At 40.3% G+C, this 15688-nt stretch overlaps 1 protein-coding gene across 11 annotated transcripts in view; it reads left to right on the forward strand.

Moving 5' to 3' along the window:
• LOC105009031 (membrane-associated guanylate kinase, WW and PDZ domain-containing protein 2) overlaps positions 1-15688 on the forward strand; it is a 364503-nt gene that overhangs the window by 236362 nt on the left and 112453 nt on the right. For all 11 annotated transcript variants that reach the window (XM_020044758.2, XM_020044759.2, XM_013131917.3 and 8 more), the window contains exon 7: positions 2756-2813. In XM_020044758.2, coding sequence (XP_019900317.2) covers positions 2756-2813 — 58 coding nt within the window. The remainder of the gene's footprint in view (positions 1-2755; positions 2814-15688) is intronic.

Below are 15688 nucleotides of genomic sequence, written 5' to 3' on the forward strand. Positions count from 1 at the left end.
ACTCATCCTTCTTCCTCCAAACACAGTGAGTGGAGTTTAGACCAAAAAACTATATTTTTGTCTCATCAGACCACATGATATTCTCCCATTCCTCCTCTGGATCATCCAGATGGTCATTGGCAAACTTCAGACGGGCCTGGAAATGTGCTTTCTTCAGCAGGGGGACCTCGCGGGCGCTGCAGGATTATAATCCATGACAGCGTAGTGTGTTACTAATGGTTTTCTTTGAAACTGTGGTCCCAGCTCTCTTCAGGTCATTGACCAGGTCCTGCCTTGTAGTTCTGGGCTGATCCCTCACCAACTTCCTCATGATCATTGATGCCCCACGAGGTGAGATCTTGCATGGAGCCCCAGACAGAGGGAGATTGACTGTCATCTTGAACTTCTTCCATTTTCTAATAATTGCGCCAACAGTTGTTGCCTTCTCACCAAGCTGCTTGCCTATTATCCTGTAGCCCAGCCTTGTGCAGGTTTATAATTTTTTTCCCTGATGTCCTTACACCGCTCTCTGGTCTTGGCCATTGTGGCGAGGTTGGAGATTGAGTGTGTGGACAGGTGTCTTTTATACAGGTAATGAGTTCAAACAGGTGCAGTTAATACAGGAGGGCTTCTTAAAGAAAAACTAACAGGTCTATGAGAGCCGGAATTCTTACTGGTTGGTAGGTGATCAAATACTTATGTCATACAATAAAATGCTAATTAATTATTTAAAAATCATACAATGTGATTTTCTGGATTTTCTTTTTAGATTCCGTCTCTCACAGTTGAAGTGTACCTATGATAAAAATGACAGACCTTTACATGCTTTGTAAGTAGGAAAACCTGCAGAATCGGCAGTGTATCAAATACTTGTTCTCCCCACTGTACCTTCGATCTCATCGATTTTCCTCACCTTCTCCTTTGCCACTTCTGTTTTCTTTAATAGAACTCTACCGGACCCTGAACACTTATTGTGCGTCCTGTGCTCTCCCTGTTGGAAAATATATAAGATGACACTTGGTAACCCAATAGGTTTTTAGGATGCCCTGTAGATTTAACTCCCAAGTCTTATAAATATATTTGCTTACCTTGAATATACCTACTGTGTTCATGTTTGTTGTTTTGTAAAAGGAACGGAAAATGTGATTGCTGGTTTGATAGCCTCTAACCAAAGAGTAGCAAAGATAGTGACGTGACGTTTAAATCTCCACATTTTGAGCAATCATACAACCCTGACTGTGATCTAAGATCCAGACTCATTTATCATTCTTGCGTAGAAACGGGCGTATATGTTGGCGTAATATTTTGCTTACACTCCTCTCACCGCCTGATTTATTAAGCTGTGCGTACCTTTAAAATCCAGGTGTACGCAATACCTTCCCTTGATAAATGCCGCGGCTGAAAACGATCGTCATTAGAATAACACGCCCCTATATATTCAAGTCTCCGCTGCCCTCATGGACACACGGAAGACGGCAAAAAAGAGAAACTTATCTGACGTGGAGATTGAGGCGATCACCAGGGAGGTAGAAAGAAATAAAATTGTTTCATTTGGCAGTTTAAAAAGTGGAATAAATGATGATGTGATGTGGAGTACCATTCATTCACATTATTAATGAAAATTACATGACAATTTGTAATATTCGTCTTATTATTTCATGATATTTATTATTAATGACGTTTATTGTTATTTAGAAGAAGAATGTCGTTATTATTATTATTTCTATTATTATTTAAAAGAAGAAGAATGTCATTTTTATTATTTTGTCAGTCTGAATTATATTTTGGTAATTTAAAGCCTTTTTGAACCCAGTCCATGCGCAACTGCCGGGCCTAACCCTGAAACGTCATGTAAAGCGCACTGTCTCGCATCTGAAGGAATACATATAAATCAAATGCTTTGGTAAAGTCACACAAATTAAACATTGAAGTCCATGTTGCACAAAAATAAACACTAAAGTTTGTAATTATTATGTTGTTGTTTTTTATTACAGTGGGTCATAATATATCATATCTATTAGTTTGTCAGTGCATTAGGATTTTTGTTTCTGCGCATTTCCGCACGAACTCAAAACGTGCGTACACCACCTCCTGAGCTGGCGTAGGATTTGAGAGTGCCGTACGCCAACGTCCATATTGATAAATCTCAAAGTCACCGTGGTTTTGGGTGTACGACGCTGGAAATCTGGTGTATGCACTTTTGATAAATGAGGGCCATTGTGCAGAAGAAACAAAAATCAGTGGACAAGATGTAGCTTTTGGTCAGAGTAGATAGTATATGTGGGACATGCTACAGACCACAGAAAATAAGCTTTTCAAAACATTGGATGCTCTAAATGTTCAGACCTTTTATGTATGAAGGTGGTTTCATTGATAAGTACCCAGGCTAAGGACAAACCAGTGTCTAAAGAATTATGTAATAAAGAAACCCACAACATTATGCAATTCCACTGAAACTGTTATTGATTTCAGTCTAATATGACTTTATAATTCCCTGCAGAAATAAGGTTCTGAAAACAGGAAATGCTATAACTATATATACTATAATAACATTGCTGGGTTTCTGGAACATTATAAAAAATATGCATTTCATCATCACTCAACTATGTACAGAGAATCTAAACGTGTATGGATTATTTATTTTTTCATTGAAATATTCACACAACAGCGATTGTAAATGGGTATTTCTTGAATGTGGGCATATTCCTGCCACAAAAATTATTTAATTTCTCCTTTCTCTATTAACATCCTTTCTTCCTTTCTTTCCTTTGTTCAGAACTGCCATATGGCTGGGAGAAGATCGATGACCCTATCTATGGCAGTTACTACGTAGAGTAAGTCCTACCACCAACAAAGAACATTCCCACATTAGCTAACATTCCCATTATGTTGTAGTCACGTGTTGATCTAACATACTGCAGTAATATTTCAAACATTTTCTAAATTTGTTTTCGCTAACTATATGTTGTTTGTAAGAAAATTTCCAAGACATTTTCTAACATGAGCATTATGCCAATATTAAGATGATAAAGTTACATTCTCCCAAAATGCAATGGATGCTTCTTCCATCAAAATGCTATTTGTAACACCTTTCAAGAACATTAGCTAACTTTCGCACATATCATTATAATTATATCCGTACTCCTGTCTCATTTTCAATTCATAATATTTTTTTTTTTTTTTAACTAAAAGCATTACTAAAAGCAAAGGTGGTTCAGTTGACTTTTGTTTCTGGGTGGTTGACGTGACATGGCCTTTTTGTAGTGTCAAACACAAATAAATAAAATGTAAATTAGTAAAAGTAAAAAAATCAAATAATACATTGTTCAGAACATGCTGCTTTGTGAACATACTGAACATTCAAACAATTCCTCACTTTTCAAAGATTTTCAACAAACATGAAAAAGCTCATATTGTGTGACTCCCAACCACATTTCACAAAGTTTTAACTTGAATAAAACTAAGGAAAATAAATGCTAAAACTCTCCTCAGTAAAGTACAGAATGATAACACAGATGCCTATATAATATTTTGAGTCAGTCAATCAAAGATATTTTGTCCCAGAAATGAATATCATATGGTGTGACAATACAGCTCTGGAAGAAATAAAGAGACCACTCCTAATTTTTTTAAAATCAGCATCTCTACACTTATGGCAGCCATTCCATTCCAGTGTCTGTTAAATTCCAACACAGGCATACCTCATTTTACTTAATGAGATACTTATTAGGTGAGTGCCTGTACCAAATCTAATTTAATGAGTAAAAGTATAAAAACCACTGCTGTGGTCATCATTATCCTCTTGCAATATGACCAGCTGGATGGCAAAAATAGGGCAAGTAGTACCTCAAAGGTAATTATTCAGCATGACAAAAGAGTTGAAAAGAAAAGCTTTACTAGCAGAGGGATAAAGTGAGCGTCAGGTTGCTTCCATCCTGAAAATGTCAAAGAGGGCGGTTCATAAGAACAAGATCAAGCAACAGACTTTGGGGACAACAAAGCTACAGGCTGTCCACTGACCGAGATGACTGTCAACTCATTCGAATGTCACTCAACAACCGTAGGATGACATCAAGTGACCTACAAAAAGAATGTCAAACAGCAGCTGGGGTGAAGTGCACGGCGAGGACGGTTTGAAACAGTCTTCTAGGGGTAGCGCTGAAGTCATGCAAAGCTTGAAAAAAGCCCTTCATCAATGAGAAGCGAAGAAAGCCAGGCTGAAGTTTGCAAAAGACCATAAGGATTGGATCGTAGAGGAATGGAGTAAGATCATCTTCTCTGACGAGTCAAATTTTTAACTTTGCACAGAGACCTGGAGAGGCCTACAAGCCATAGTGTGTCACACCCACTGTAAAATTTGGTGGAGTATCAAGGATGATCTGGGGATGCTTCAGCAAGGCTGGAATTGGGCAGATTTGTCTTTGTGAAGGACGCATGAATCAAGCCAAGCACAAGGTTATCCTGGAGGACCACCTGCTTCCTTCTGCTCTGACAATGTTCCTTAACTTTGAGAATTGATTTTTCCAGCAGGACAATGTTTCATACCATACAGCCAGGTCAATCAAGGCATGGATGAAGGACCACCAGATCGAGACCCTGTCATGGCCAGCCCAATCTCCAGAACTGAACCCCATTGAAAACCTCTGGAATTTAATCAAGAGGAAGATGGATGGTCACAAGCCATCAAACAAAGCCGAGCTACTTGAATTTTTGTCACCCAACAGCATTGTGACAGACTGGCGGAGAGCATGCCAAGACATATAAAAGCTATGATTAAAAATCAGGGTTATTCCACCAAATATTGATTTCTGAAAATGTTCTAAGTTAAAACGTTAGTACTTTGTTGTTGAAAAATGTATATGAATTTGTTTTCTTTGCATTATTTGAGGCCCTATAAACAATGCATATTTTTTGGGTTATTGTGACAAATACTTTACAACAAATAAAAACTCTAAATGACAATATTTATATTTGGAATTTGGGAGTAATGTTGTCAGTAGTTTATAGAATAAAATAGAACTGTTCATTTTACTCAAACACATACCTATGAATAGTAGAATCAAGAAACTGATAATTTTGCAGTGGACTCTTAATTTTTCCCAGAGCTGTATTTTGTGCTATTTAAATAGGCAATTGTTTATAGACCCTTGGGGAGGAGGGGTCCTTGTTCAACCAGGAAATGCTGAAAACACCTCAGTAGAACATGGAAGGGTTACAGTGTGAGTTGTCACTTTTCATTTAAAAAGAAAAATCATATTTTGGCACTCAGTACCTTTTCCCAGTGTTTTTAGTTGGATGCTTTTTACATAAAAATGCCAAAGATAAATTACTTTTTTGTTATTACTTTTAAATGTATAGTTGTTGCCGTGGGTATGCTGCTAGTGTAAACCACAAGGCCCACATGTGCTAAATGCATAAAGCCTCATATTGTGTGACAGGTTTTGCTTGTCACTTCATATGATCCATTTGTCACACCAGATTATATGAACTGTATTTTCCTACATACAGAATAAATATTAATTTGAGCCAACAATTTATTATTGTATTTTATAACTAATAGCTAAGCTTAATGTATATTTTGTCATTTTATGTCTATCATCACATGAAAACAAGTGAACTGGGCTAAAGCATGTACAACTAATTACAAGTATTATATATATGTCTATTACAAGCGGAATGTAAAGATGTGCAATGAAGGCAAATCCAGTACAAATGACAGTTAAGGTAAAAAGAGGAGGGCAGAAAATGTACAAGTATTAAGTATAGTGTATATTACAAGTGGGATAATAGTTGTGTGGGTACAGATGGCAATTCTAAATGTCATCCTCAATGTGCAATCGAGGCAAATTGAAGGAGTAAGGGAGCATGTGCAACCTGGATCCAGAGATAGCAGCAATGAGGTCCCTGATGTAGACGTGTATGTAACAACTGTAAAAATGTGTCAGAGTAGTACAAAGGGAGTAGTACAACAAGGTCCCTGGGAGGCGGGGGAGTATAGTTTTCGATGGGTCACTGAGTTCCCTGGGTGACAGAGTTTAGCAAGGTTACAGTAGATGAGAAGAAACTGTTCCTGAGCCTGCTGGTGAGGGAACGAAGAGACCTGTATCACCTGCCTGATGGTAGGAGGGCAAACAGTTTGTGGCATGGATATGAAATGTCTCTGATGATCTTGTGTGCCCTGCGTAGACACCGCTTGTGTTGGTCTACAATAGCAGAAAGCTGGGCACCAGTGAAGTGCTGGGCGGTTTTCACACCACTCGTTGCAGGGCCTTCCAGCCGGCTACGGAGCAACCGCTAAACCACAATGTGGCGTAGTTAATCCGAGTGTTATTCATTTTCTTGTTTTAGCTGAGCTTTCACAGTCAGAGTAGCCTATTTATTTTACCGTTGCGCACATTGAAGAAGACTTTACCTACACATTTGTTATACTTACTCCTTACTAACCTTACCTTGTTTATTTGTCTGATTTGCTTAAGGGTAGTTGAGTAATCAATACTTACAGTAGTTGGTATTCAACAGATTTAACTTTAAACAATTATTTGTGATACTGTTCCTTATCAGTGTGTTCCTCAATATAAATATGGTTCTTCACTAGTCGTGTGTCCGATAACCAAGTGCTATACAATGTTTAGTGGCACAATGTTTCACACAATTTGTGTTATTTGGTTTTAAACAGTTTTTGTTTGACTATTAATGCACATAATACATGTTTTTGCCCTGACAAATTGTAGTGTGGTGCAGTTCATGGTGTGACACTATATAATTTGGTGTGACATTCAGAATTGTGACAAAAAAAAGACTTTGTTAAAATCAATATAAATAAATCATAAAAATCTCAGTGGAACACATGTAAAATAGTTTTGTTAGATTTCTAACATTATTGAAAGATTGAGAAAAGACTTTGCATTATGAAAAATAATAAATACATTTTCATATGGAAATGCTGTATCTCAAGATATTAATCATAAAGATTTATGATAAAGTGAGTTGTTAAGAAAAGTATACCCCATTTTAATTTTATTCAATCACTTTCTTGTCAAACCTTATGACAATTTTAGACATTAATACAACAAATTGGTGAATTAATTCAGATACCACTACAAAATCTTAAAGACGACCTATATTTTTTTTAATCTAAGAGTCCGTATAAAACAACTCCGTTATCTTCATACCTAATATTTGAAGTAAAAAAAACTTTTTCCCCCCAGCCTTCTATGTCAACCACCCTTGAATCTATTACTTGTCTGTTGTTTCCCCAAGAAAGAATGAGGGGAGACTGATTACATTACATTATCTTTAAAAAAAAATCATTGTCCCTATACATTATATATTTTTTTCAACAGAAAAAGTAAAGAACTATGCTGCAGAGTAATGCTTTTGTAATAATTTGCTTGATAAAATATACAGTATTTACTAAAGAATACTACCACAAGAGCTAGTGTTACTACCACAACAGCTAATGTGTTGTCATTGGTAACCAAATACAGTGCGTTTGTTTGTTAAAATAGTGCCTTCGTAAAGTATTCCGTCCCCTTCACTTTGTCCACATTTTGTTGTATTGTAGACTACATTTCTAGTTTATTATTCCATTTCTTTACATCAATCTACACCAGATAACAACAAAGCAAAAACATATTTTTAGAAATGTGTGCCAATTTATTTAAAATGAATATCTTATGTACATAAGCAACAACACCCATTGCCATGGAATTCTAAATTTATTTCAGCTGCATCCTGTGTCCTTTGATACTTATCTCTTGAACTTGATTGTCCGCCTGGGGCAAATTTTATTTGATCGAAATTATTTCGAAAGGCACACATGTATATAAACTTATATGCATAGATCCGCCAAAACATTTTTATCACCTGCCTTATATGGTGTATGTCCCCCTTTTGCCGCCAAAACAGCCCTGACCCATTGAGGCATGGACTCAACTAGACCTCTGAAGGTGGGCTGTGGTATCTGGCACCAAGACGTTAGCAGCAGATCCTTTAAATCCTGTAAAACTCACCTGAACATTGCCAAAAGCATCACACTCCCTTCGCCGGCTTGCCTTCCCACAGTGCATCTTGGTGCCATGTGTTCTCCGGGAAAGCGACACACGCACATGACAATCCATGTGATGTAAAAGAAAACATGATTCATCAGACCAGGCCACCTTCTTCCATTGCTCCATGTTCCAGTTCTGAAGCTCACATGCCCATTGTAGGCGCATTTGGCAGTGGACAGGGGTCTATACGCAACATACTGCGATACATTGTGTTCTGACACCTATCTATCAGTACCTGCAGTACCAGCAACTTTTTCAGCCATTGGAGCTACCGTAGCTTGTCTGTTGGCTCGGACCACATGGGCCAGCCTTCGCTCCCCATGTGCATCAATGAGCGATGGCCGCCCATGGCCCTGTTGCTGGTTTGCTGCTTTTCCTTCCTTGGACCATTTTTGATACTGACCACTGTAGACCAGTAACACACTACAAGGTCTGCAGTTTTGTTCTGACCCAGTTGTTTAGCCATCATTGTGGCTAGTTGTTTAGCTGGTGCATTGTGGGATTGTTGACGGGCTGTACGCTGCTTGCTGTAACCTACCTGGCTACCTGCCAAACCTTTTTGAATTTTCTCTATATAAACTAATTGTTAAAATTCTACTTTAAGAGTTTACAACGCAAACTTTTTATCTGTTGACCTTTTACCCAACTTTTCTACTCTGGGATTCTATTTGGTCATAATTAAACTACTACCCCTGAACACCCGAAGCTAAGTACCATTACTATGCCTTATCACTGTAATTGTTAAAGCAACAACACGGAGGAGAACTATCGTCTTCAAGTAAAGATAGCAAAGTTAGTGGCTCGGCTTCAGACGCAAATGTCAGGCAAGGATTATGTTAGTGTAGAAATGGAAAAACTGTGTCTGTGCCACCAGGAAGAAACGACAGTGTTGTTACCCCTCCTACAGCCGAGCAAGAACTTTCTCTTGGTCACTGGGAAGAAATGCTGTCGACCAGTTTAACCTGTGTCACTGCTAGAGTCGCCTGACATTTTCAACAGGTTTTCCCCACTGGAGTCGGAGTCAAGGCCTGAGGCGTCTTAGGATGGGAATGATCGGCAGGCATTTTCTACCGGTTGCCCGGAAAAACTGAAATCTTTAGTCATCATCGATTCCATTACCCGCAGTATTAGACTAAAGAATCAGCCGGCGATCGTACACTGTTTACCGGGGGGCAGAGCCACTGACGTAGCCGCAAATCTGGGGTTGGTGCCAGCCAATTCTAAAACTGGCAAGTATAAAGAGTAGAGAAATATTGTTATTCACGTTGGCACCAACGACGTTAGGATGAAACAGTCGGATGTTACGAAGCAAAACATAGCATCAGCATGCGTGTAAACTAGCTAGAAAGATGTGTCAGCATTGAGAAATTGTCTCTGGGCCCCTCCCAGCTAGGGGTAGTGACGAGCTCTACAGCAGACTTATGCAACTCAATTGCTGGCTGAAAACGGAGTTCTGCCCATTGCAGGAGGTAGAGTTTGTAGATAACTGTCTCTCTTTTTGGGTCACTCCCAGAATTAGGGCCAGGCCTGATCTGCTGAAGAGCAATGGACTCCATCCTAGCTGGAGTGGTGCTCTTCTTTTTTCTAGAAACACTGACAAGAGTCTCACTCCTATAGCCTAAACATGAGAGAGGGTGCAGGTCAGGCCGCAGGCTATTAGCCTGCTAGTATAGTGAAGTCGATAGCATAGCCAGAGTAGTTAGTACAGTTTTACCGGTTGCCACTGTGACTCGTTCCAGGCTGAGAAAAGTTAAACAAGGTAGTGCTAACAATAGCAACCTTATTAAGATAAAGCCTTCCTCCAACTCGGTCAAAAATAAAAATGACTGTATCACCTCGCATCTCAAAATGGGACTCCTAAATGTTAGATCCCTTGCTCCAAAGGCAGTTGCGGTCAATTAATTAATCTCTGATCATAAACTAGATGTTATTGGCTTGTGTGAAATGTGGCTAAAGCCTGATGAATTCACTAACCCAAATGAGGCCTCTCCTCCTGGCTATACTAGTGATCATCTTCCCCGTGCATCCCGAAAAGGAGGGGGTGTTGCTAATATTTATGACCCTAAATATAAATGTACTCTCACACACATCACTGGTTTTCATTCTTTTCAAGTTTTATTCATGAAAGTTAACCAGGCTGATAAATCATTTACATAGCTACTATTTACAGGCCCCCCGGTCCATATATGGTGTTCGACAGTGAGTTTCCAGAATTCTTGTCTAACCTTGTCATGGCAGATCGTATTCACATTTTTGGCAATTTCAATATTCATATGGAAAAGTCCAATGACCCTCTTCAAAAAGCCATTGAAGCCATAATTGACTCAATGGGTTTTATCCAACATGCCTCAGGTCCAACACGCTGCCACAATCATACCTTAGATTTAGTCCTGTCATGTGAAATAATTTCCCCCCAAAATCCTGGAATGTCAGATCACTGTCTTATTACATTTACCATTTAAAACAAGAAATCCACTTGCTCCGGAAACAATGAGTTTCAAAAGCCGTACTATAAATTCTCGGACTACAAATAGATTTCTTGATATTTTTACAAGCTTGCTCATCAACGACAGTAAACAAATCTGCAAACGATAAAATCGAGGATCCAAACTCAACACTGCAAAATACTTTAGATACGGTTGCACCACTAAAAACAAAAGAAATACGCAACAAGAAACTTGCTCCCTGGTACACAAACAATACTAGAGCACTCAAGCAAGCCTCCAGAAAATTGGAGCGAAAGTGGTACTCCATCAAGTTGGAAGTGTTCAGACTAGCCTGGACAGACAGACAATACCAAAAAGCACTCACATCTGCTCGATCAGCTTAATTCTCCAAACTGATTGAGGTGAACAAAAACAATCCAAAATGTATCTTCGATACAGTTACAAAGTTAACAAAAAAGCAATGCTCAACAAGTAAAGTGAGTCACCTTTAGAAAACAAATAACTGACTCCTCCTTAAATAGTTATAGTCCCCAAAATCTCAGTTGTCCTGAGAATGTCCTGAACCTCCCTGACCAGGTGTCAATGGGAACACTGGAATTTTTTGATCCCGTATTGCTCGACACATTCACAAAAAATTGCTAAAATGATGCCTCTTCTAAAGAAATGTAATCTGGATCCTGACATATTAAACAATTATAGGCCAATATGGAACCTCTCGTTCCTCTCAATAATCTTAGAAAAATGTGTTTCCCAACAACTGAAAGCCTTCCTGAAGACAAACAACATTTCCGAAATGCTCCAACATTTCAGACCCCATCATAGTACTAAGACTGCACTCGTGAAGGTAACAAATGACCTTCTAATGGCCTCAGACAAAGGAAGTGAATGACAGAGAACTTCTTGCTTTTAAACTCAAGAAAAACAGAAATGCTTGTTTTTGGACCCAAGAAAGAGCTTTGTTGGCAGATCTCACTGTGAACCTCTACGACTACATGGTCATATCCCAAAAAACTGTAAGAAACCTTGGAGTTACCCTTGACCTCTCCTTTGATGAACATGTAAAATATGTCTCAAGAGTTGCTTATTTTCTTCTTTGAAACATTGCAAAAATCTAAAACTGATGCAGAAAAACTGTTTTTGTTACTTCTAGATTAGATTACTGCAATGCTCTTCTTTACGATTACCCTGACATATCAATGAATAAACTTAAATTAGTGCTGCACACGGCTGCTAGAATCCTATCTAGAACAAAACACGTAACCAACTTTTGCAAGATGCAGGCCTTTTAATTGTACCTAGAATTTCTAAACAAACAGCTGGCGGCAGGGCCTTTTCTCATAGAGCTCCACTACTGTGTAATGATTAGCCAAATAATTCAGTGCAACTAACTCTACTAAAGACTCATCTCAACAGCATGGTCGATGATTAAGTGTTGTCTGGCCCAGGGGCGTGAAGGTGACCAGAAAGGCTTGTTACTGTCCACCATTGCTTACTTGCCAGGTGGGCTCTCATCTCCACTGGGAGGCACTCCCTCCAATGCCATTCGGCGGCAGAGTCACTGGCTTGTTTTGTCTCTCTGTTGCGCACTTGTGCAATTTGGTTGTACTCTGCTGGCAATACTCGACCCTCAATAAGGGTGGTTGCGGTTGGTGTGTCCCCCTTTTGGTTGATGCTTGGCAATGTGGGTGGATTGATTTCCTGCCTGTTGGGCCCAGTCTGGGGCCTCCCCCAGATAGGGCCACAGTGTCACAGGACACCCCTGTCTCAGCCCCAAGGTCTTACGCTGCTATATTATTGTACTGGGGAAGTTGGGTCAGTTCTCCTTCTCCTTATAAATCTTTGTAGATATAAGGAATGCATTTTCAAAATTTTCCCTGTGTCCTGCCGTTTGAACCCTGAGGAGTACCAGGCTTGAAAGACCCTTTTCTGTCCCTGTCCAAAGTCCTCCTGGTTGTGTTGCAGATCAAGACGATACCTGATGATTTCAGCTGCCACTGTGCTGACACCTCCCCCTCCCCCGTGTTGTCCCTGTCCTTGTCCATCTGGTCATGCTTCCAACCTGGACTAAGTTTAAATAGACTCTGGACTCAGCCCACATGCAGTTATTAATTATTGCCATTTGTACTCTTAATATGTTCACCCGGCACAGCCAGAAGAGGACTGGTCACCCATCTGAGCCTGGGTACTCTCTAGGTTTCTTCCTAAATTTTGGCCTTCTTAGGGAGTTTTTCCTAGCCACTTAAATTCAACACTACTGTTGTTTGCTCCTTGGGGTTTAAATCTGGGTGTTTTGTAAACACACTTTGTTACCACTGCTGATGTAAAAATGGCTCTATAAATACATTTGATTGATTTATCACAATTTTGCCCTTATCGAAGACACTCAGAACCTTACGCTTGCCCATTTTTTCTGCTTCTAACACATCAACTTTGAGGACTGAATGTTCACTTGCTGCCTAATATGTCCCACCCACTGACAAGTGCAGTGATAACGAGATTATCAGTGTTATTCACTTTACCTTTCAGTTGTCATAATGTTATGGCTGATTGGTATATATACTCTGATGAGCCAAGACATGACCACTCACAGGTGAATCAAATAACATTGATCATCTCCTAACAATGACACGTTAAGGTCTGTGTAGATTAGATGGTAAGCGAACAATCAGTTATCATAGTCAACATGTTGGATGCAGGAGAAATGGGAAGGAGTAAAGAACTGAGTGACTTTGATAAGGGCCAAATTGTTATGGCCAGACGACTGGGTCAGAGCATCTTTGATACGGCAAGGCTTGTGGGGTGCTCTTGGTCAGCGGTGGTGAGAAACTAAAGGACAGTGGTCCGAGGAGGGACAACCACAAACCAGCAACAGGGTGTTTGGTGCCCAAGGCTCAATAATGCACAAGGGCAACAAAGGTTATCTCCGGCTGATCCGAACCGACAGAAGGTCTACTGTGACACAAGTTACAGAAAATTTTATTTCGGGTTGTAGAGGAATGTGCATGTAATGCAGCCTGCTGCGTATGGCACTGCGTACCCACAGACTTATTGGAGTGCCCTGTCCACAGTTGAAAGTACCTACGACAATAATAAATAATAATAATGCATTATATTTATATAGAGCTTTTGAAGGACCCAAAGACGCTTTACAAAATGAACATGGAACAGAAACAAAAAAAAAATACCATGAGAAAACAAAGAAAATTGAGAGAATGGGATTGGGCATAGGCGATTTTGTACAGATGAGTCTTGAGGAAAGATCGGGATAGTCTCAGTGTCATGGATGGTTTTGGGGAGGGAGTTCCAGAGCCTAGGGGCAACCCTTGAGAATGCCCTGTCACCAAAGCCTTTGAGCTTGGACTTGGGGATTATGAGGTAGCCCACAGTATCAGAACAGGGTGAGTGTTTAGGTTAATATAGAAGAAGAAGAACGTCAGAGAGGTAGGCAGGGGCAATATTGTTTATGGCTTTATATGTCAGTAGGAGGATCTTGTAGTCAATGCTTTTGGAGACTAGTGTAACTCACAGAGGATAGGGGTGATATGCTGCCAGGACTTGGTGTGAGTGAGTAGTCTGGCTGCAGAATTGTGAACCATTTGGAGCTTATGGAGGAATGTAGATTTGATGCTGGTGTGTAGGGAGTTGCATTATTCAACACAGGAGATTATGAATGCATGTATTAGGGTTTCAGCAGCCGGACGGGGGAGGGAAGATCTAAGTTTGGCAATGTTGTGGAGATGGAAGAATAAAGATTTTACAGTTCTGTTTTGTCACTGTTACGTGTGAGGAAGTTTTCCATCATCCATGCTTTTATTGCAGTCAGGCAGGAATCAATATGGGTCAGATGGGTGGGGTTGGTGAGAGATTTGGTGGCTAGATATATTTGAGTATCATCAGCATTGCAGTGGAAATTAAGGTTGAAGTGACAGAGGATTTGATCAAGGGGAAGGTTTAGATGGTGGACATTAGGGGACCAATACTGAGCCCTGGGGGACACCTTGAGTAACTGTGGCTGAGTCTGAGTTTAGGCCTTTGATTGAAATGTAATGGGTTTGGAAAGTGAAATAGGAGTTCAGCCAGGAAAGTACAGTGCCCTCAACGCCCAGCCCCTCGAGCCTGTTGAGCAGAATCTGATGGTTAACAGTTTCAAAGGTAGCACTCGAGTCGAGGAGAATCAGTATGTTGAGGGAACCGGCATCAGCAGGGAGGAGACGGTCGTTGACAACATTGACGGGTGCAGTTTCTATGCTAGGGTTTGGCCGGAAACCAGACTGAAGAAGCTCATACAGATTGTTTTTGAGGTGGTAGATTTTGAGCTGTGAGGCAGCAAGGTGGTTATATGAGGGTCGGAACTGGATATAGGAGCAGTGAAAGAAGGTCGCCTTGTTCAGTGAGTCCCGTTTTCATCATGTGGATGGCCATGTACGTGTGCACCATTTACCTGGGGAAGTGATGGCACCAGAATGTACTGTGGGAAGATAAAATGCCATTGGCGGGAGTTTGATGCTCTGGGCAATGTTCTGCTGGGAAACGCTGTGTCTGGGCGTATACACTCACCTAAAGGATTATTAGGAACACCATACTAATACTGTGTTTGACCCCCTTTCGCCTTCAGAACTGCCTTAATTTTACGTGGCATTGATTCAACAAGGTGCTGAAAGCATTCTTTAGAAATGTTGGCCCATATTAAAAGGATAGCATCTTGCAGTTGATGGAGATTTGTGGGATGCACATCCAGGGCACGAAGCTCCCGTTCCACCACATCCCAAAGATGCTCTATTGGGTTGAGATCTGGTGACTGTGGGGGCCATTTCAGTACAGTGAACTAACTCATTGTCATGTTCAAGAAACCAATATGAAATGATTAGAGCTTTGCGACATGGTGCATTATCCTGCTGGAAGTAGCATGGTGGTCATAAAGGGATGGACATGGTCAGAATCAATGCTCAGGTAGGCTATGGCATTTAAACGATGCACAATTGGCACTAAGGGGCCTAAAGTGTGTTGGAGATTGGTGAGTGTATGTGGATGTCAATTTGAGACCAGGTATACTCTTCATGGCAGTGGTATTCCCTGATGGCAGTGGTCTCTTTCACCAGGATAATGCACCCTGCCACACTGCACACATTGTTCGGGAATGGTTTGAGGAACATGAGGAAGAGTTCAAGGTGTTGCCCTGGCCTCCAAATTCTCCAGAACTAAACCTGATTG

Source organism: Esox lucius, chromosome 19, assembly GCF_011004845.1.
Source record: "Esox lucius isolate fEsoLuc1 chromosome 19, fEsoLuc1.pri, whole genome shotgun sequence".
Taxonomy (NCBI): Eukaryota; Metazoa; Chordata; class Actinopteri; order Esociformes; family Esocidae; genus Esox; species Esox lucius.